This window comes from Rhincodon typus, chromosome 30 (genome assembly GCF_021869965.1).
Source record: "Rhincodon typus isolate 14 chromosome 30, sRhiTyp1.1, whole genome shotgun sequence".
NCBI lineage: Eukaryota > Metazoa > Chordata > Chondrichthyes > Orectolobiformes > Rhincodontidae > Rhincodon > Rhincodon typus.
This window is the reverse complement of record NC_063361.1, coordinates 21,477,273-21,500,923: the sequence shown is the minus strand read 5'-3', so window position 1 is coordinate 21,500,923 and position 23,651 is coordinate 21,477,273. Positions and strand designations below refer to the sequence as shown.

The window sequence follows — 23,651 nt, the reverse complement described above, 5'->3', positions numbered from 1 at the left end:
ACACCTGCCCCCATACCTCCTCCCTCACCCCCATCCCAGGCCCCAAGAAGACTTTCCACATCAAGCAGATGTTCACCTGCACATCTGCCAATGTGGTATACTGCATCCGCTGTACCCGGTGTGGCTTCCTCTACATCGGGGAAACCAAGCGGAGACTCGGGGACCGCTTTGCAGAACACCTACGCTCGGTTCGCAACAAACAACTGCACCTCCCAGTCGCGAACCATTTCAACTCCCCCTCCCATTCCTCAGACGACATGTCCATCCTGGGCCTCCTGCAGTGCCACAACGATGCCACCCGAAGGTTGCAGGAACAGCAACTCATATTCCGCTTGGGAACCCTGCAGCCCAATGGTATCAATGTGGATTTCACAAGTTTCAAAATCTCCCCTCCCCCCACCGCATCCCAAAACCAGTCCAGCTCGTCCCTGCCTCCCTAACCTGTTCTTCCTCCTCCCACCTCAAGCCGCACCTCCATCTCCTACCGACCAACCTCATCCCGCCCCCTTGACCTGACCATCCTCCCTGGACTGACCTATCCCCTTCCTAACTCCCTACCTATACTCACCTTTCCTGGCCCCATCCCCGCCTCTTCGACCTGTTTGTTTCCTCTCCTCTATCCCTCTTCTATCCGCCTCCCACTCTCTCCCTATTTATTTCAAAACCCCCTTCCCCTCCCCCTTTTCTGATGAAGGGTCTAGGCCCGAAACGTCAGTCTCTCTGCTCCTATGATGCTGCTTGGCCTGCTGTGTTCATCCAGCCCTGCACCTTGTTAACTCACCATAAGGGATGGGCAATAAATGCTGATCTAGCCAGCGATGTTCACAGCATTTGAAAGAATTAAGAAAAAGTCATATATAACAGTGTAATAGTAAAGAAGCTACAAGGGAAATAACCAATCGTTATTTACCGTTAATTGATTCGGCTGCAGTTGGGGTAAAGATACTGTGTTGTGTCACATTGATTAAATGTTTTCCTCTTACAACCTGTTTATCCTGAAACATTTTCTCTGCAACTGACAATGAAGAGGTGAATTAATAATGAGTGCAGTTCTGCAAGTTTGTGTTGTACGAATTAGTGTTGCCGTAGTCAATATGAAGAAAAATCTGTGCACAGATATGCACCCACTGATCTTGTTAACATAATTCTATATTGCCTGCCATTTGGCTTATGAAATCCTGGATCATTTATCCTTGCCAAGATCATGATGTATTTTTAGCTTATGGTTGTATTTGAGAATATATTGTTGTACTTTCATTCATTGGAACTGGTCTAAATTTTTATTGGGTCTAAATTGGGATGACATTCCCACTTCATCTTCAGTGCGCTGCAATGTTGTGCACATTACAATTTTATTGCCTAGGTCCACTCCTTTCTCAGATATTGAGCAGCACCTTCCATTAACTCAGAATATCTACAATGAAATATGGTGCAAACTGAACAGAAATATGACTGATTCTGGACTGCCCTATGAAAAGGCCCAACAAGTCTTTCAGTTCAAGAGTAATTCGGGATTACATCGGAAACAGCTTGGTCAACCTCACTCACATCCTGCAAAAGAGTAAAGAAAATAAAATTGAAATGGAACCCGAAGAAAGGTTAGGATGTCACTGGCTAGGCCAGCATTTATTGCCCATCCCCAATAGTTAACATTGCTGTGGGTCTGGAGTCATGTGTAGTCAAGAGCAGGTAAGGATGGCAGTTTCCTTCCCTAAAGGATATTAGTGAAGCAGATGGGTTTTTCCAACATTCAACACAGGATTCATGGTCACCATTAGAACATTAATTCCAGATATTCATTAGTTTCAAATTCCACCATCTGCCATGGCAGGATTCAAACCTAGGTCCCCAGAACATTATCCCTGGATCTTTGTATTAACAGCCCAGTCATGAGACCACTAGGCCATTGCCTCCCCAATGTTTTGTGGAGAACAAAATAAAATAAACAGTCTGATTAAAGTCATGAATCACAAATAACTGGAAGAAAGCAAGCTGGACCAAGCTGGAATGCAAATATTTTAATGGATTGAAGTGGAATGTAACTTGATGAAATGGAGTTGAAGAACATTGTTTCACACTGGGAATTAGCTTGAGCACTGGCTCAGACTGATGGGATAGAGTCCTCTATCTCTCACAATTGTAAAGACTGTGAGTGTAAGGAGTTAGTGCAAACAATAACCAGTTTGTAATGGGTGTGCATCCCCAGCACAGAACTGTCCAAATTTCAACAAATTAACATTTAATTCTGAAAGACTCCAAGGCTGCCTTGCATGGACATAGAAACTGAAAAAGATTAGAGTTTTTAAAAATTTATTCTTTCACCAAGCATTAGGATTGCTAACAGGGTTAGCATTTGTTGCCCATCTCTAATTACTCTTGTACTGAATGGCTTGTTTGGCTGTTTCAGAGAGCAGTTGTGAGGCAATGACAATGCCATAGGTCAGGAGTCACAAGCAGGACAGACCAGGGAAGGATGACAGATTTCTCTGTCTCTGAGGGACAAACATGAACCAGATGAGATTTTATGACGCTTGATGATAATTGTCACAGTATCTTTACTGAGACTAGTTTTGTTTTCAAGATTTAGTAGCAGAATTTAAATTACATCGGCTGCTATGTTGGGATTTAAATCTGTGTCTCCAGACCATTAGCCTGGGCTTCTGGCAGCTTACTCATGTGGGACATGTTCAGATCCCATGTTATCAATATGATCAAGAAGCCCTGTAAAGAAGCAACATCTGCACTGCTGTTACACTTTGGGCTCTAATGACCATAGTTTAACCTTTGGAAATGTGCTTCAACTGAGGAGAAGAAAAAGTCTTCACAGTCTGAAATTATGCTTCCTGCTCTACTACTTTTCATCCAATCATGGCACACTATTAATACACAAGGTTATCATCAGGTCAATGCAAAATATCCAATAGAATTAATGGAGAGGAAGATTAGTTGCTGAGGAGGGTTGACTCTGAAACTGAAAGCATCAATTTCAGAGTGGAATACTTAACGTTGTCATATCCAATGTGCCTCAGAATGAATTTAATTAACTCGTTCCATAGGATACTAAAGACAAATCAATTGTATGGCTTTTAAAAACAATTGATCATGATTAAAGGTATGTTTGCAGAATCAATTAATTCAAGAAACCATGTCATACTGATTTAAATCAAATTAATGGTGCTATGTTTTCTTCATGAGTTAAAATAACAACCATCAACACCAACAGTTCACATTTTATATTCAACATAGAAGTTGACCCCTTTTTCTGGAAGGATATTTAAAGCCTTCAGAGTTTGACTTTTTTGCTAATATCTACAGCGGCAGAAGTATATTCCAGCTCCCAACACTGTCATCCCTCACCGTGAGCAACATTCATTTGTTGGAATTGAGACTAAGATGGTCTGCAGTAACTTACAGCTCATCCAGATTGTTGTGTCGATAAATCCAATAGTTGGAGGCCTTCAGTCCTAAATCTTCTGTTGTGCCTTTGAGACCAACAAAGACAAGGAATGATCCCATGCTATGCTGGATCATATCAAGCTGGGATTGAATGGCTGCATGAGAAAAGTACTGTTTGGCATTATTACTGCTGTGTCCTACTACATGGCAAACCATACACACTCTCCATATTTAAGTCATGGATGGGATGAATGTACCATATTAAGATTTAAGTAAGCAATGTCTTGTAATCTGTCTGATGCCTTTAGTGATACCAGCAATGTTCAGTGGAGTAAGGTCAGGCAGCCAATCAGGTGGAGGAGTGTCTCTGTTAGTTAGAGATGAAATTAGTATAATGGAAAGGGATCTCCTAAGTTCATGAAACCAGGATGTAAACAATTGCATAGAGATGAGAAATAATACAGACAAGAAATCAAACATGGCGTGGTAGAACAGCAAGGAAGAAATAATGGGAGATTGTTAGAAAGGCCTGATGATAATCATGAGAGATTTTAATCTACATAACAACTGAAAAAGTCAGATTGAAAAACATAGCCTAAGAGAAGAGTTCATAGAATATGTTTGGGATAGTTTATTGGAACAACATGTTCTGGAGCCAACCTACTTCTGCTTCTTGTTTATATGTTTGTGGCAAGGCTTTTTATCAGTGAAGTCATTTGATGGTTTTCAAATTACAGAGAAACAGGAATATTGTTCTATTTATAACAAGTGATATATAGCCAATAAAGATCACTTGTTTAGCAATCCCATACACTCAAGATTACAATATATTGATTAACCACAGGGAAGCTAACTTCTGAAGTTGATAAGAAGAAGATTGCTTTGGAAAAAAAATCAAAATGACGGCACTTGAAAAAGGAGGAAGAGAGACAAAGACAGTGACCACATGGGCAGTGATTCTAACAGAGAAAGAGACCTACACTGCTCTCTGACCCAGCAGTAACCTGCACAGCTGCTGCCTTTCCTGTCTGGTTTTAAGTATCTCTGGGCGTCGGAGCTTGTTCTAAAAAAAAACAACAGCGAAATTCACAGCTGACCTTGGAGAAACCTGTGAGTGGGAGCTCACAGCCCGGGAGCAGCTAAATAGCTTTTAAAGTGCAACCTTACTGTTTTACGTTCGTAAATCCATAATAGTGAGCAGACAGGATTTTTGTTTTTGATTATATGTTGTTATTGAGCTCTGTCTCTTGATTCATAGCTTTAAGATGAGAGGAAAAAGATTTAAAAGGGGCCTAAAGGGCAACTTCTTCACACAGCGGGTGACGCATGTATGGAATGAGCTGCCAGAGGAAGTGGTGGAGGCGGGTACAATTACAACATTTAAAAGTCATCTGGATGGGTATATGAATATGAAGGGTTTAGAAGGATATCAGCCAAATGCTGGCAAATGGGATGAGATTTATTTAGGATATCTGGTCGGCGTGGACGAATTGGACCGAAGAGTCTGTTTCTGTGCTGCACAGCTCTATGACTCTATGGTTGTATAATTGATAAAGCAGACATCTTCTCACCGGGTTTCACTTGAATTTCTTTTGCTAAAAGATGTTCATAAATGTTGAATATTCCAGCATCAGAGATCACTGAAGGGGCATATATACATTCTTTTTCTTGTCCTTTAGTTACAGCTACTCCTACAGAGAGAAATGCTTAAAGTGAAGATGTTTCAAATGCAGTAAACTAACGTCACAAAAATGATTGGAACAAACATGTTTTTAACAGTTGAAATAAAACCTGATTGGGAAGGGGAATACATTGTCCTGTTGAAAACTGTTCTACAGAAGGTGACTTGATCAATAAATAGCATTTGGTGATTGATGAAAGCTATAATGACCTGCCTCTCTGACTAGGAGGTGGCACAAGATAGGAACTGAGGGCAAACCAAAGAAAAGTATTTTGAATTTAAACTCACCAATAGCTTCCCCATCTTTGTTTATCAATATCCGTTGAACAGGAGCACGCACTAGAACAGCTCCACTTGCCCTCTGTACGACTGGGATAATATGGAAGGCGATCTCGCTGGCTCCTCCTTTTGGATACCATGCTCCATGCTTATAGTGATGTATCAGTAATGCATTCATAACAAAGCTGGTGTCTTTGGGAGAAACACCTAATGAGACAAATCATATTTTTTTTTAGCACTGTAACCACAGTACTAATCTTTTCAGAGCCATTATAAAGTATAAGAAAATTATAATATTTACTACAAATGTAGAATGCATACAGTCATGCAGTTGCTTTCATGCATTTGTGATCAACCCTGTAATGATTATCTTGCATGCAAGTATTAAATTGTGCATACTGTCAGTTTAACGAACATTGTGCCATATCAGTGCCCTGTAACGTCCATCTCCAACAAAAGATAACCTAATCACTTCCCCTCATCATTCAGTAGGATTACTACCTTTGAATATTTTACCAAAATCCTAGGTTCACCAGACTGAACTGGACTAGCCATATAGAGGTTGTGGCTAAAATAGCAGGTCAGAGTCTGGGAATCTGCAGTGAATAACTCATCTCCTGACTCCTTAAAACTCCTACACCCTCCATAAAGCACAAGATAAGAGTGTGATATACTCTCTAGCTGCTTATGCTGTGTTAGGAACACTAAAGAAGCATGGCACTGTTCAGGCAAAGAAGTCTGCTTGATCGGCATCCCACACAACACATTCAGCACAGGTGACACATGGCTGTGGAGGATATCATCTATAAAATTCACTGGAGCAACTCCCTAAGGTTCCTTTAACAACACCCCCCAACCCTAACTTTGAAGGGTAAACACAGGATGCATTTGATCACTGGCAGCTGCGGAATCGTAGAAACGTATTGTGGACCCTTTGATGTTGCTTGGGCAAAGGTTTTGGAACTTCCAAATGAACAGGCTGATGATTGTACCTTCAGCACAAAGCCTACAGCAATTCATGAAGGTGGTTCACTGTGGTCTTCTCCAATGCAAATAGAAATAGCCGATAAAGAGGTTTTGGCTCAAGTGAGCTGCTTCAACTGGGATGACGTTGAACATCTTGTGTATGTCATTTTCGAATTAGGCATGATGAGCAGGAAGAAACTGACATGGAACAAATATTTGGCCAATAAAAGAAAAAGGTAGGATGTTTTTGATAGCGTTTGTATCGTCAAATCCAACTGACCACACACACACACACACACACACAAAAACATACAGCAGTTCAACGGAATCAGTATCTGTAACAAAAACAAAAGTTGCTGGTAAAGCTCAGCAGGTCTGGCAGCATTTGTGAAGAAAAAAATCAGAGTTAACGTTTCGGGTCCGGTGACCCTTCCTCAGTACCTGTAACGCTTCATTGGTTAACATATCATAAACACAAGGGCTTCATCTTTATTGACCTGTTAGCATGGGAGAGAAAGATAATGAGAGAAATAAAAGCTTCCTCTTACCAGTAAACATGTAACAAAAGACTGCTCGGAGATCCTGGTTCTCTGTTAGTTCACTAACCTCCTTTGTAAGGCTTGTGCTTGCAACCTTAAATATTGTAGAAATCCAATGGACAATGCCCGTCCTGACAAGGAATTTGGCTAATGGGAAGGGGATCATCTTTAGTACAGCCATCAGAGGTACTTGTTTTGAAACTCGCTGTAAAATGGAACAGAGATAACAAAATTCTTCCCATTTAGTGTTCTGTGACTTGACTTCTAAAGCATACCTCAATTATTTAGAAAAAAAAATCCCTTTGAAGAATAATTACCAAAGGAATTTACAACTGCAATACCCCTGGTGTTCCTAAGTCAAACTATTTTTCACCATGAATTTGAATAAAATGGGAAACAAACATATTTCTCCATCATGTATCATTGTTACATTTCAGGTCTGTACAGAGCCATTTTTCAAGAGAGCGGCCTATAGGTCAACATATTTTTAAACATGAAAATTTAATAACAGCTGATCTGAATGCACTCACTGTGTTTAAATACTAGGATTGAAGGGGAATCAGGTTTGTCAGATTCCTTGCTCTGGGTACATTTAGGAAACTGAAGAAACATCAACTGAGACTGAAGTCATTAACAGGGGAATAGCAATCCCATTGTTTGCCTTTGCCCAATGTTCATCATCTAAAGGCATTGAGTTTTATGATTTTAACCTTATCAGGATTTGCATTGTCAATTTTATTTTTAATATCAGCATTTAACACAGACTTTTCATTTAAAGAAAAGCTATCAGCCAATCCCCAAAACATTCAAACAAGATCGACGCGCAATTTCACCTGACAGTGCTGATTTAAAAACAATTAAGAGAGAACAAATCTCTTATCGATGTTCAGATAGGGATGATGTGCAATAAATATTTTAAAATGTGCAAAGTGAGACACTGTAGTGATTTTTGGCCTCTCCTCGGATTGTCACACCAAATATAGGCAGATAAATTGGGCTATATCATGTCCAATCTCAGAGTGTGATGGCGTAGCGGTGTTGGTGGCAGTCTAATAATCCAGAGACCTAGCTAATATTCTGGGTTCAAGTCCCATTATGGAATCTGAATTCAAAAGGAAAAGAACCTGGAAGTAATAGTCTAACACTGACCATGAAACAATTATTGGAGACATTGGATACTGCAAAGGAGTCAAGGGTCAAGGACATTCAGCTTCTGATCTTCGGGTAAGTATCCTCCAAGGTGGACTTCAAGATACACAACGACGCAAAATCGCTGAGCAGAGGCTGATAGCCAAGTTCCATATCCATGAAGATGGCCTCAATCATGATCCTTGGTTCGTATCGTACCACAGGTGACACCCCCCCAACACTATATACTTACGCACACATACACACACTCTCTTACACAAACAGACACACACTTACACAGACTCTCTCTCACACACACTCTCTCTCTTACACACACACTCCCTCACAGTTTGACCCTCTCAAGAACACATGTGCACACTCTCCCTCTTTCTCTCTCTCTTTCTCACACAGAGATACGGACACACACACACAGTGACATGGACACACACACAGAGATACGGACACACACGCACAGAGACATGGACACACATGCACAGACACACACATTAATTATTTCATCCAAGATTTTTGTGTGGTTGCAAATACATTCTGTTTTGCTCAAAAAAGTAAAACCTGACCCCAGTTTAAAACATAGACAGATTCTAAGCGAGACCTCACACCTAAAATGCATTGTTTGACATGAGATGGTACCTCTTGTATACATTGTTAAAAACTTTAATTATCTCGGGACAATGACTTGAGAGGAATTTGGATTTTGCATTTTAATCAACAGTCTCCTTCCTAACTGTTCAAAGATTCAACAAGATGCAGCCAGTTTTAGGGTTGTTACCTTTCTGCTTATAAATTCTGTGTCTTATACCTTCTCTTACACATTATGCCTGAGGAAGGAGCAGTGCTCTGAAAGTTTGCACTTTCATTTAAACCTGTTGGACTATGATCTGGTGTTGTGTGATTTTTGACGTTATCCACTCCAGTTCAACACTGGTATATCCACATCATGGCAAAGGATATGGGCCTGGCAACATTCCAGCAATATCACTGAAGACTTGCACTCCAAAACTTGTCACATCCTTGACAAGTTAAATCAGTAAAGCTGAACTACTGGCATCTAGCTGATAATGTAAAAGATTTCCCAGGTATGTCCTATATGCAAAAAGTAGGAAAAATCTATTTGGCCATCAGTTTACTCTTGATCATCAGTAAAGCTATGGAAGGGGATATCAACAATGCAAAGGAATAACCCTTTCACTGATGTTCAGTTTGGGTTCTGCCAGTTCCACTCAGCTTCTGATCTCTTTTCAGCTTTGGTTCAAACATGGACCAAAAAGCTGAATTGCAGAGGTGAGGTGAGAGTGACTATGCTTGACATCAATGTCATATTTGACCCAGTGCTGCATTGAGGGGCCCTAGCAAAGCTAGAATCAATGGGACTCACGGGGAAAGCTCTCCACTTGTACAAAGGACAATGGTTATGGTTGTTGAGGTTGGTTGGCTCGCCGAGCTGGTTTGTTGTTCCGCAGATGTTTCATTACCATGCTGGGTAACATCCTCAGTGCAGCCGCCGATGAAGTTTTGGTGTGTTTTCCCGCCTGGTTTTTAAACTCTGGGGTCCGTTGAGATGGATTGCCTCACTTCCGGTTTTTCCTTTCCTTCATAGTGGAATGTATATGGGGTCAAGTTCAATGTGTTTATTAATAGCATGCTTCGTGGAGTGCCATGCTTCCAGGAATTCCCATGCCAGTACTTTTGTTTGCAGGTGTACACCGAAAAGCCACACACACAGACCAGGTACTGAACTTCAATAGTAACCATCCCAGCACACACAAACGAAGCTGCATGCGAACACTATTTAAAAGGTCAACAACACACTGCAGCAACATGGAACTACGCCAAGAGGAAGAAGAATACCTCTTCCAAGTGTTCAAGGATAATGAATATCCAAAGAACTGGGTCAGAAGATGCCTACACGAACAGCAGCAGAAAGATTCTACATGCCCTGACACACTCATCACACTACCCTACATCAGGAACACGTCGGACCTCACCACAAGACTCCTACGACCGCTGGGCATCAGAGTGGCACACAAGCCCACGTCAACCCTACAAACAACTGCTCACCCGAACTAAAGACCCACTCCCCACCATGGACAGGACCAATGTCATCTACAAGATGCCCTGCAGAGACTGCGAGAAACGCTACATCGGACAAACAGGAAGGAAACTAACAACAAAGGTACATGAACACCAACTGGCTACAAAAAGACACGACCAATACTCGCTCGTCTCAATCCACATGAACAAGGAGAACCACCACTTCGACTGGGACAATACCAAGATCCTGGGACAGGCTAGGCAGAGACAAGCATGAGAATTCCTAGAAGCATGGCACTCCACAAAGCATGCTATTAATAAACACATTGAACTCGACCCCATATACATTCCACTATGAAGGAAAGGAAAAACCGGAAGTGAGGCAATCCATCCCAACGGACCCCAGAGTTTAAAAACCAGGCGGGAAAGCACACCGACGCTTCATCGGAGGCTGCACTGAGGATGTTACCCAGCATGGTAACGAAAAGTCTGCAAAACAACAAACCAGCTCGGGGAGCCAACCAACCTCAACACCCACAACTCGAGCTACAGATCTACTCCAAAAACCTTAATGGTTATGGTTATTAGTAGTCAGTACCCCCAGCTGCAAGAAATCTCTGCAGGAGTTACTCAGAGTAGTCTCCTAGGCCCAACCAACTTCAGCTGCTTCATCAATGAACCTTCCCCCATCATAAGGTCAGAAATGGGAATGTTCACTGATAATTGCACAACGTTCAGCACCATTTGTGACTCCTCAGGTACTGAAACAGACCATGTCCAAATGCAGAAAGGCCTGGTCAATATCCAGACAAGTGGCATAAAGCCTGACATCATCCAAGACAAAGCACCCCACTTGATTAGCACAACATCCCAAATATTCGCTTCCCCCACCATCAGTGCGCAGTAGCAGCAGTCTGTACCATCTACAAGATGCACTGCAGAAATTCACCAAGGCTCCTGAGACAGCACCTTTCAAAGCCATGTCCACTATCATCTAGAAAGGCAAGAGCAGCAGATACATACACTTACAAGTTCCCCTCCAAGCTACACTTCATCCTGATTTAGAAATATAGCGTTGTTCCTTCAGTGTCACTGGGTCACATTCGTGGAACTCTCTACAAACAGGTTTGTGGGTCCACCTACACTAAATGGACTGCAGTGGTTCAAGAAAACAGATCACCATCACCTTCTGAAGGGCAATTGGAGAAGGACAGCAAAATGTTGGTCCAGCCCATATTCTATGAATGAATATTTAAAATGAAGGACATAGGCTTGATAGTAATGCCTCATATCTTCCCCCAAAGTCTCAGCAGTTACCCTATTGCCTTGGACCATCTTTGGTTCTCCCTGGCAGTTACCTGAAGAGAGTTAAGGCATTTAAAAGTCACAAATAAAGGTCCTTCACCGATTCAGTTAAAAGTGTGGAAACACCATTTGACCTGTTCCTTGGCCCACTGAATAATTCTTGGCTCCAAGATTCAGAAACTCTCACAAACCAGCAATGTGACCATGACCAAATTATCTGCTTTTCAGTGATGTTGCTTGAGAGATAAATATTGATCAGGATACAATGGAGAATTTCGCTGTTGTTCTATGAAACAGTGCCGAATGATCCTTTGTATCCACCTGAGAGGGCAGTTGAGACCTCGACTGCATATCTCATCGAAAGAAAGACTGGCGATGTGGGGGCAAGATCTGTCCCCTGACTCCTTGCTCATGGATTATTTCAGAAAACTGAGCGCAAGTACTGAACAACTTGGGTGGCACAGTGGCTCAGTAGTTAACACTGCTGCCTCACAGTACCAGGGACCTGGGTTCGATTCCACTCAGTGTGGAGATTGCACATTCTCCCTGTGTCTGCATGGTTTTCCTCCAGGTGCTCTGGTTTCCTCCCACCTTCCAAAGATGTACAGGTTAGGGCGGAATTGCCATGCGAAATTGCCCATGGTGTCCAGGCATGTGTAAATTAGGTGGGTTAGACATGGGAAATGCAATGTTTGTAGGGGAATAGGTCTGTTTGGGATGCTGTTCAGAGGGGCAGTGTGGACTTGTTGGGCCAAATGGCCTGTTTCCACACTGTAGGGATTCCATGAACTTCACAATCAAACCTACCAACAAACGTTGCTCTGCGAGAGCAAGCCATCATCATTCAGAAGTAAATGTTTGGAGGTCAGATGCCTTCAGTAAAGTCCAAAAGGACCTCCAAACTCAACTTAGTATGATACCATTTCAACTTGGAGACATTATTTTATTCAGTCACAAGATGATGGCATTGCAGACTAGGCCAGTATTCATTACCCAGAGGGCAGTTAAGAGCCAATGACATTGTTTTGGTCTGGAGTCACATGTAGGCCAGACCAGGTAAGGATGCCAGATTTCTTCCCTCAGGACATTAGTGAACCAGATAGGTTTTTCCTGACAATTGCCATCACTAGACTTTTTTTTTTAAATTTCTGATTCTTAGTGAGTTCAAATTGTACCATTTGCCATGGCAAAATTTTGAACCCAGGTCCCCAGAACATTACCTTGGTCTCTGGATTAATAGCCTAGAGATAATGCCACTAGGCCATCACCTTCCCTTCTTGTGCAGCAGATGTGGAGGAGTAGGATAAAATGGACTAGCAGGCAACTGAGGATCAGGAGAAAGAACAAGGCCCAGCAATGGTGCCAGACTCCACAATCCTGTGAAAGAAACTAATCAATAAAATGACTTGACTCATCTCTCCCTCCAATGCCAACTGCACACCCTACAACTTTCACAACCACTGAGATGAGTCACGCTCTAGCCTTGAACTTGATCTTAATACAAAGTGAATAAAGCCAAGTAGCAAACTGGTTCATCATAGTTCATTGGAAATGCACTTTCATTGGTGTTGGGAACTAAGAATCACCCTCTGCAAACCTAGTTTTTAACCTTAGGTACCTGATTGTATATTATGGTTGTGTCAGAAGGATATTTCCCAGTGGTAATGGACAGGGAGGTGGAGGGCTGTTTAGATGAACCTTGGATGATTTTATTTTTGACTTCCAGAAGCTCCAGCCTTTCAGGACCTGGCAGCATCTTGATGGTGCCTATGGCAGTGCCACCAGCTGGCCCTCTGACACTGGCACTAGTTGAGAAGTTGGTGTGAGAACAGATGTCTTGCCATCCTGAGAATAGGATGACACAATGGAAGTGTATGGGCCTGTATTCGCTTAGAGTTTAGAAGGATGACAGGTGATCTGATTGAAACATAAAATTCTAACAGAGGCCGACAGACTAGATGGAGAGAGGATGGTGCAACTTAGAAACATTCTTGTAGAATTGCAGTTGAGTTATGGGGCAGAAGAAGGGCATTTGGCCCATCATGCCCGCACTGGCTTGCAAAATGGGTATGATTACTGAGTGCCAGTCTCTTGTTTCTTGCCCATACCTTTACATGTTATTTTTACCCAAATAATAATTAAGTGGCCTGCTTGAATGATTCACCTGAATTTGCCTCCACCATACTTTCAGAGAATGCATTCCACATCCTAACTAATTGTTAAGTGAAAAGGTTTTTCCTCACTTCATCCTTGATCCTTTAGCACATAACTCTAAGTCAATGCTGCCTTTTTTTTGTTCTTTATATGAGTGGACACAATTTCTTCCTATCTACGCTGTCCAGCCCGGTCATGATTTTGTAAACCTCTACCAGATCTTCTCTTTGTCATCTTTCCTTCAAGGGCAACAGTCCTGACTTCTTCACAATTTATGCTCATAACTGAAGTTCCTTATTCCTGGAACCATTCTTGTAAACCATTTCTGAACTGTCTCTGTTGCAATCACATCCTTCCTATAATGTGATGCTCAAAACTGTGTGGAATTGCCCAGCTGAGGTTTCAACAAATAACTTATACAAGTTTAGTACCATCTCCTTACTCTTGTACCCAATGTCCCTATTAATAAAGCCGTGTGTAGTGATTGGAACAATATCAGCCAGGTGGACCTTATAGAATATGAATTCCCTGATTGGGGCTGTTAATCTGGTCCAATCAGGGAGCCCTGGCTGACAGATAAAAACAGGAGTGTCAGAGGCTCTGTTCACTCTGAGAGCTGGCTCTGAGGAAGCTGGATCAGTGTCAAGGACTTGCCATGTGTAAATAAAGGGTGACTTGGTGCCTCTGGAGTTATTTCAGTGCGGATGTTGAATGCTTTATTTACTACTCTCTAACTGTCCTACCACTTTCAATGATCTGTGCACATACACTCCCAGGCCCCCTTACTCCCGCAAGCCAAAATTCTAAGAACATGTAGTATCTCCAACAAAATCCAGTTCAGCTCATTTCCAAAGGAGAGAGTGACTTTTATAACACTTGAAGTAATTAAAATTTCAACTCATCTGCAGAAATTGTGGACAACTCTTTCTTAATCATCATTATTATTATTATTACGGTCCTGACTTAACTTCCTTCCAGTGCTATACTATCCTTGGTGGAGCTTCAAATTCTTTTTATTTTAAGAATTCAAACGCATAACTTCACTTCTTTTCCACCGAACTGTATCCCAACACATCAGTCTAGGAAAAACAATAACTCCTTATTCTAAGAGACAGTAAGAGCAGCCGATGCTGGAGTCAGAGATAACACAGTGTTGAGCTGGAGGAGCACAGCAGGCCAGGCAGCATCAGAGGATCAGGATCCGACCCGAAATGTCAACTTTCCTGCTCCTCTGATGCTGCCTGGCCTGCTGTTGTCCTCCAGCTCCACAGTGTGTCATCAACTTCTTATTCTAAAATAGTTTCATTACTTGAAACTCATTTCCTTGGGAATGCTGCTTAGCACAAGTTACTCCATCAGAAGAATTCTCATCACTTGATGCATACTCATCTCCCGAACAACTTCTCATCACACACTCAAAAACTAAAGTCAGACCCTGAAAGGTTCTCCCCCTAAGCCCTCTGGGTAGTGTCCTAGAAACTCTGGGTAACTTCCTGTCACCTGGGTATTGCAGTTTTAAAAGCTAATGGTTAACTCAAACACACAGACAAGCTCATGTACTTCATTTAGAATGCAAACAGCTTGAGCTCGTAGTAAACAATATTAAACTGCAAAGATATAAATCTCACAGTTTTTCATACCCCCAAATACCCTTTGATGGCCTTTATCAAAAATCAGCCCGTGGCACTAAATTGTGAATTACAACAAGAATTCAGACAGCAGGTGCCCCTTTATTTTAATTCCCAGAAAACTTCAATTTTACTATTCTCTGATCTGCATCGTGACGTTTTAAGGAGTTTATTGATGGATACAATTTTACATGCTACAAACAGCATAAATATTTTGAAGTAAATCATGCGGAGTTGCTTAAATGGTAATATTCTGCCAATTTTGGGATTTTAATATTTATGTATTCAGTTATTTCATGTATATGTTGAATTTAATATTATATTCTCCATTATTCAACAAAACTTTCCATCTTTACTGTTCAGAAAACTCTGAAGTGCAGTAAATGGCCACCAGATGGCACTGATGGGCTACCTGAGGGAAGACCGCTAGGTCAGGCTCAGAATATTTTGTTTTTTCCAACTGTATTGGAGACAAAATAATCTTACATAAGAATATAAATAACAAAATAGGCAGAAAATACTTGCATTATTTAGATATTGTGCTTTTTCTTAGATAGCTTTAATGAGAAATAGATGTCATACTCATGCTAAGGTCGATATTATGCTAAAATTTAATCCTTAGAGAAATAAGATTACTTTAAGATATATTGTAAATTAAGTCCACCCAGAATCACAGAATCCTCCAGCACAGAGGAGGTTATTTAGTCAATTGTACTTGTACTGACTGTTTGAGAGACTAGTCATGCTTAGACCCATTTTCCTACATTTTTGACCATCACCCTTTAAACTTCTCATCTTCAGATAATTTCTTTTAAAATTATTTATAGAATTAATTTTTCGTGTCTTTCCAAGTGAACAGTTCCAGTTTTAAACAACTTAAGTTTAAATGAATTACACATATGATACATATTATCACTGAAAAGTCAATGATGTTGACATGATTAGATAAACTTTGCATGAGAGAAACAGACCAGAAATGTGGAGAGATGTGGTAAATCGAAATTCTGAGCAGGCTGTGGAATTTCAGACTAATTAAATCTTGGTGTTCTTAAGGCAATGTGTGTATACTTATGGATGAGATAGAGACATTCTGGATTGGTAGGGGAATCAAGGGTTATGGGGAAAACAGAGGAAAGTGTATATGAGGAATATCAGATCAGCCACAATCCTGTTGAATAGCAGAGGAGGCTTGTGGGGGTCAATGGCCCACTCCTGTACCTATTACTCCTTTACCTATTACTCCTGTACTTATTACTCCTGTACCTATTTTATTGATACAAAATTAATGAATATGTTACAACATTACCTTTACAAGTTTCATAAATTTGTCTATTGCTTGTTCCTCATGAGGAAACTGCCTCTTTAAAGCATCAATAAACTCCTGTTTCCCTCTGTGAAGTTCATATTTACGAAGGTTCTCATTTTTATCCAGAATGATAGTACCATACTGATTGTCCATTTGAATCCATTCCAGTTGTCCATCAGTGATTTGGTCGATAATTACTCTCAGGAGTCCACATTCATGCATTTGCCCCACATAATGAATACCTGTAAACACAGGAGATTTGTATCAGGAGAAATGATTTCTGGTATTTACCAAAAAGTTCAGAGAGTTTGAATATTGGATTGAAACAGACACAGACAGAGCTTGAAAATTGCAATGCTGGCCCAGCCATGTCCTCTTGTTTTTGTTCTTTTTACCAGTGGAAACAGTTTCTCACGATCTACTCTATCCAACTCGCTAATGATTTTGAAAATCTCTATCAGATCTCCTCTTAGCTTTCTTCTGTCCAAGGTGAACTGTCTCAACTTCCTCGATCTATCCTCAAAACTGGAGTTTCACATTTCAAGGAGCATTATTGTAAATCGCTCTGGTATTCTCTCCAAACTGTTCACATCTGTCTTATAAGGTGGTATCCACAACTGTACACAATACTATTGCTGAGGTCTTATACAAGTTTAACATCACCTCCTTGTCTTGTACTCTATGCACCTCTCTACATTAAAAAAAGGTTCTCATCTTCCGGAATCAATATTGTCACAAGGCCATTGGCAAGTGCTGGAGGGTGGGAAACTGAGTGGAGAGATCAGAGTCAAATGAATTTGAAAAGTAGAAAGAAACTTAGGCCAGCAGCAAATTGGGCGATAGGCAAAAAAAGTCTTGAAAAGACAAACATAGAGTTACTATATCTGAATGTATGGAGCATCTGCAATAAGGCTGATGAAATGTCACTGCAAATAGATGTGAACGGGTACAATATGATAATGATTATGGAAACATGGCTGCAAGGTGACCAAGTCTGGGAACTGAACTTCCAAAGCTATTCAATACTAAGTAAGGATTGACAATAATGAAAAGGAGGTTGGATGCTATTGCTCGTAAAACTTGAAATGAATGAAATAGTGAGGAAGGACATTGGCTCAGAAGATCTAGATGAGAAATCAGTCTGTGTGGAGCTAAGAACTAAAAAGGAGCGGAAAATATTCGTGGGAGTTGTCTGTAGTTCCTCTGAACAGTACTAGATGGAATTAAACAGAAAATTACAGATGCGGGCTACAAGCGTGATCCATTAATCAGGGATGGCATTAAGCTACATATAGACCACGAAAACCACATGTGCAATAATACTATGGTAGATGAGTTCCTAAAGCATGTACCAGATGGCCTTTTAGACCATTATGTTAAAGAACAAACTAGTGCACAGGTTATCCTTGATTTGATTTCATGCAATGAGAATGAGTTAATTAATAAACATGTTGTTAGAGTTCCTTTAAGAAAAAGTGACCATAACATGATAGAATCCTTCATTAGATTGGAAAGTGAACCAGTCCAACACAAAACCAAAGTGCTAAATCTAAGTAAGGGATACTATGAAGGGAGGGGGCATAATTTGGCTGCAGTGGACTAAAAGGTATTACAGTGGATAAGCAATGTCTAATGTTTAAAGAACAAATACTTGCAGTACAACAGTTGTACGTCCCTTTCTGATATAAGTGGTTCGACCATGGTTAACAAAAAAAGATAAGGATAGTTTCTGATCCAAAGACATGTCACTTAAACTTGTTAGAATAAGTTGCAACCTGAAGCTTGGGAGCCTTTGATAATTCAGCGAAGGAAGTTCAAGTGATTGATTAAGAGGGTAGAATAAAGTATTGGTAGTAGATAGGGAACAGAGAGGAGGAGTGAATGGGTCTTATTGGAGTGGAAGGAGTTACAAGTGTGTTATCTCAGGGATCAGCGGTTGGGCACCAACTAACATTTCTTTGAAGCTGCGCACACATGCAACTGCTCAAGCGTTCCACGCATGACGATTGCTGTGTTGACATGGATCTGATCTGGGTTTGGAAATCCCTGCTGCGCATGTGCCATGGTCGACTCAGAAGAGAAAATAATAAGATAGAACATTGTCATCAGCTATTAACAATGTAAATCAATGACTTGGGTGAGGGAATCAAATATAATATTTCCAACTTTGCAGATGGCAAAAAACTCAGTGAGATAGTGTGTGCTGAGGGGAAAGCAAACAGATTTCAAGGTGATTTAGACAAGTTGAGTGAGTGGGCGAATGCATCACAGAGGCAGTGTAACATGAATAAGCATGAAGTTACCAACTTTGGTCGGAAAAACAGAATGGTAGTGTATTATTTAAATAGTGATAGATTGGGAAATTTGAGGAAGAAATGGATCAGGGTGTCCTATTCACCAAAAGGAACCATGCATGAGCAGCAAACAGGAAGGCTAATAGTATGTTGGGCTTCAATGCAAGAGAGTTTGAGTTCAGGAGCAAGGATACTTTACTGTAGCTGTATGTGGCTTGGTGAGACCACACCTGGGTTATTGCATGTAACTTTGCTCTCCTTACCTGAGAAAAGATATATTTGCCATAGGAGGAGTGAAGCAAAGTGAAATAACTCCTCAGAGCTTGGTATCCTGTCACCAGAGCACCCTTTATTTACACATGGAGAGTCCTTGAGACTGATCCAGTTCCCGCAGAGCCAGCTCTCAAAGTGTACAGGATGTCTGACACTCCTGTTTATATCTGTCAGCCAGGGCTCCCTGATTAGACCAGGTTAACAGCCTCAATCAGGGAACTCATATTCTATGGGATCCCCCTGGCTGGCCTTGTTACAATTACTACACAAAGGGTCACTGGACTGTTTCCTCGGATACAGTCTTACCATATGAGGAAAGATTGGATCAGCTAGGCCTGTACTTACTAGAATTTAGAAGAATGAGAGAAAATCTAATTAAATTATGTGAAATTTTGACAGAGTTGCTCAGACTGGATGCAGGAATGATTATTCCCTGGCCTGGAGCTTGAGAAGGCTGTCACTTTATAAACTTAAGAACGAAATAGATACGTTTTTTGACATTAAAAACATCAAAGGGTATGGAGTGGAAGTGAGAGTATGGCATTAAGATTGACTATTAGCTATGTGATGGTACTGTAGCTTTAAGAGATGTGTTCTGCCCTGTTTCTCTTTACAGAGGGGTGTTATCACAGTGGTGCAGAAATGTCTCCTTCAGACTGACAGTTGGTAAACAGCTTTGAGTTCTCCCTGGGTGTTTTTTTTTAAAGTAAGTAAAGTGTTGTATGATTCTATGACTATGACTCTATGAATTATGAGTGGGCAGAGTCAGGCTCGGGCAGAACCAAAAGGACTTTCGTTTTGCTTTCAGTTAGTTGGTAGTTTTTGCTGACCTCTGGAGCTGAAAGCTTGATTCTCTGCTGCTAAAGTGAAGTCTAGGACAGAGAGGATTCCTCTCAAAAAATCAATTTGGTGTTTTTTTTTTCTCCTGGATTGGAGAGAGGCAGCATGTGAGACTAATAAATGTGTTGCTGAATTGCATTTGCCAATGGTGTGTTTATGACATGCTGCCTCCATTGGAGCAGTTGACAATTAGTTGTTAACTAATATATTATCTTGTTAAGTATTTCAATACAGCAAATTTATGCCAATTTTTTTTTTGCTCTATTTTGTCTGCGTTGTAAGAATAAACTGTATTTTGTTGAAAGCCTTATGGTGGACCAATCAGATTATATCTGGAACACAGGAGCTTTACACATGTCTTTCAAAAAAAAAATGAAACTTAGGGTAGCTCCATAAGGGAGGGCGGGGGTGGTCTAGTTTGGTCGAGAGCAGCTATAATCATGTTTAGTGTGAAGCACGCTTGAGGGGCTGAATGGCCTACTTCTGCTCCTGTTTTTATGTTTCTATCTCTCCTCTGGCTCTTTTACCAAATTTTTGTGCTCCAGTTTTGACTGGCATTGGAAAAAGTGCCTTTTTATTTATTCCATCAAAATCTTGAAAACCTTCAGAATTTTGATCATCTTTATTAAAAACCCCCAAATGTGTGACACCCCATTATTATAGAGATAAACACATAGGCTTAGGATTTGGCACAATCTCATTTGATTAGGGTTTTTGTTCATTTTGGTTTTTAAATGGCTTGAATATTTGTATTCTAACTGTAAATAATAAATGGTTAAATTGTTTATTCCCACACTGCTTCAGTGTATTGATCATTTGAAAAGAAAGAGATTCCTCAGCAGAGAGAAAGTCTTCTGTTAGCAACAATGGCTTAAGATGAATATTGAGAAAACAAACAGGATAGTGGGGCCAAATTTGATAAGTTAATCATCCAACCAGTGTTATGTCAGGAAAATGCTTAATTTGTGGAAGTTTTGTTCGCAATAACTTTCTTCAGAAGGTAAAGAATTGTCTCTGGATTTGTATAAAGACATGTAAATATCTTCTTTTACAATTTGTCAATACAGACAATAATTGAACAACTGACCATAAAAGAGATGTAAGAACATTCTCTACTGTATATGTTTACTAGCTGAAAGATGGCAACTGAGTAGAGTCATAGAGTCATAGAGATATAGAGAGCAGAAACAGAACCTTCAGTCCAACTTGTTTATGCCGACCAGGTATCCTAAATAAATCTAATTTCATTTGGCAGCATTGGGACCAGATCCCTTCCTATACATTTACCAATCCAGATGCCTTTTAATGTTGTAATTGTACCAGCCTCCACCACTTGTTCTAGCAGCTCATTCCATACATGCACTACCCTCCGCATGAAAAAGTTGCCCCTTAGGTATCTTTTAAATCTTTCCCCTGTGATGCCCTCTAGTTTTGGACTCGCCCCACTCTGGGGAAAATACCTTGTCTATTTAGCCTTTCTATGCCCCCCATGAATTTATAGACTTCTATAAGGTCACCCCTCAACCTCCACGCTCCAGGGCAAATAGCTCCAATCTATTCAGCCTCTCCCTGTAGCTCAAACCCTCCTACCCTGGAAACATCCTTGTAAATCTGGGAGACCAGAATTGCACACAGTATTCCAATAGTGGCCTAACCAATGTCCTGTACAGCTGCAACATGACCTCCCAACTCCTATAATCAATGCACTGACTAATAAAGGCAAGCATATCAAATGCCTTCTTCACTCTCCTATCTACCTGTGATTCCACTTTCAAGGAACTATGAACCTGCACTCCAAAGTCTCTTTGTTCAGCAACACTCACCAGGACCTTACCATTAAATATATAAGTCCTGCCCTGATTTGCCTTTCCAAAATGCAACAGCTCACATTTATCTAAATTAAACTCCATCTGCTGCTCCTCGACCCATTGGCCCATCTCATCAAGATCCTGTTGTACTCTGAGTTAACCTTCTTCACTGTCCACAATACCTCCAATTTTGGTGTCATCTGCAAACTTACTAACTATACCTCCTATGTTCGCATCAAAATCATTTATATAAATGACAAAAAGCAGTAGACCTAGCACCAAACCTTGTGACACACCACTGGTCACAGGCCTCCAGTCTGAAAAGCAACCCTCCACCACCACCCTCTGGCTTCTACCTTCGAGCCAGTTCTGTATCCAAATAGCTAGTTCCCCCTGTATTCCATATGATCTAACTTTGCTAACCAGTCTACCATGAGGAACCTTGTCGAATGCCTTACTGAAGTCCATATAGATCACGTCCACCGCTCTGCCCTCATCAGTTGTCTTCATTACTTCTTCAAAAAACACAATCAAGTTAGTGAGACACGATTTCCCACACACAAAGCCAAGTTGACTATCCCTAATCAGTCCTTGCCTTTCTAAATACGTGTAAATCCTGTCCCTCAGGATTCCCTCCAACAACTTGCCCTTGACCGATGTCAGGCTCACCGGTCTATAGTTCCCTGGTTTATCCTTACCACCTTTCTTAAATAGTGGCACCATGATAGCCAACCTCCAGTCTTCTGGCACCTCGCCTGTGGCTATCAATGATATAAATATCTCAGCCAGGGGCCCAGCAATCACTTCCCTAGCTTCCCACAGAGAGGTTCAAGGGGTCACCTGATCAGGTTCTGGGGATTTATCCACCTTCATGCATTTTAAGGTGTCCAGCACCACCTCCCCTGTGATATGGACCATTTTTCAAGATGTCGCTATTTATTTCCCTACGTTCTCTATCTTCCACATCCTTCTCCACAGGAAACACTGATGCAAAATATTTGTTTAGTATCTCTCTCATCTCGTGCAGTTCCACACATGGACGACCTTGCTGATCTTTATGGGGCCCTATTTTCTCCCTAGTTACCCTTTTGTCCTGAATTATTTGTAGAATCTGTTTGGATTCTCCTTAACCCGATTTGCCAAAGATACCTCATGATCCCTTCTTGCTCTCCTGCTTTTCCTCTTAAGTATACTCCTACTGCCTTTATACTCTTCCAGGGAATCACTCAGTTTCTGCTGTCTATATCTGGCATATGTCTCCTTCTTAACCAAAACCTCAATTTCTCTAAACATCCAGCATTCCCTGCACCTACCAGCCTTGTCCTTTACTCCAATAGGAACATACTGTCTCTGGGTTCTCGTTATCTCTTTTTTAAAGGCTAACCATTTTCCAGCAGATCCTTTACCCTTGAAAATCTGCCCCCAGTCAACTTTTGAAAGTTCTTGTGTAATACTGTCAAAATTTGCCTTCCTCCAATTTAGAACTTGAACTTTTAGATCCGATCTGTCCCCTTCCATTACAATTTTAAAACTAATAGGATTATGGTCACTGGCCCCAAAGTTCTCCCTCACTGACACCTCTGTCACATGCCCTGACTTATTTCCCAAGAGTCTTTCAGGTTTTGCACTTTCTCCATGTAGATACATCTACATACTCAATCTGATCTTGTACACACTTAACAAATTCCTCTCTATCCAAGCCGTAACACTAAGACACTCCTCCTGAAGCTCCTGTACTCTGCCTGTTCTTTCTCTTTTCTTTTCTTTTTCTCTTTTTTTCTCTCCCATTAGACCAGAGGTAAATCCTGGAGCAGCGGCAGATGTGGGCAGTGAGTCTCCAAGCAGTGCAGGCAGTAAGTTCCTGAGCAGCGCAGGCAGTGAGTCCCTGATAAGCACAGGCAGAGAGTCCTAATCAGCACGGGCAGTGAGTCCCAGATCAGTGCGGGCAGTGAATCCCAGAGCAGCGTGGGCAGTGAATCCCAGAGCAGCGCGGGCAGTGAGT

General features: G+C 41.1%; 1 protein-coding gene across 1 annotated transcript in view; it reads right to left on the bottom strand.

Moving 5' to 3' along the window:
• The window catches only part of si:ch1073-13h15.3 (all-trans-retinol 13,14-reductase), a 52,016-nt gene that overhangs the window by 11,049 nt on the left and 17,316 nt on the right, over positions 1-23,651 (bottom strand). The window contains 5 exon segments of the mRNA XM_048614412.1: positions 3,413-3,551; positions 4,968-5,087; positions 5,366-5,563; positions 6,871-7,066; positions 16,435-16,676. Of these exon segments, the coding sequence (XP_048470369.1) occupies positions 3,413-3,551; positions 4,968-5,087; positions 5,366-5,563; positions 6,871-7,066; positions 16,435-16,676 (895 nt within the window).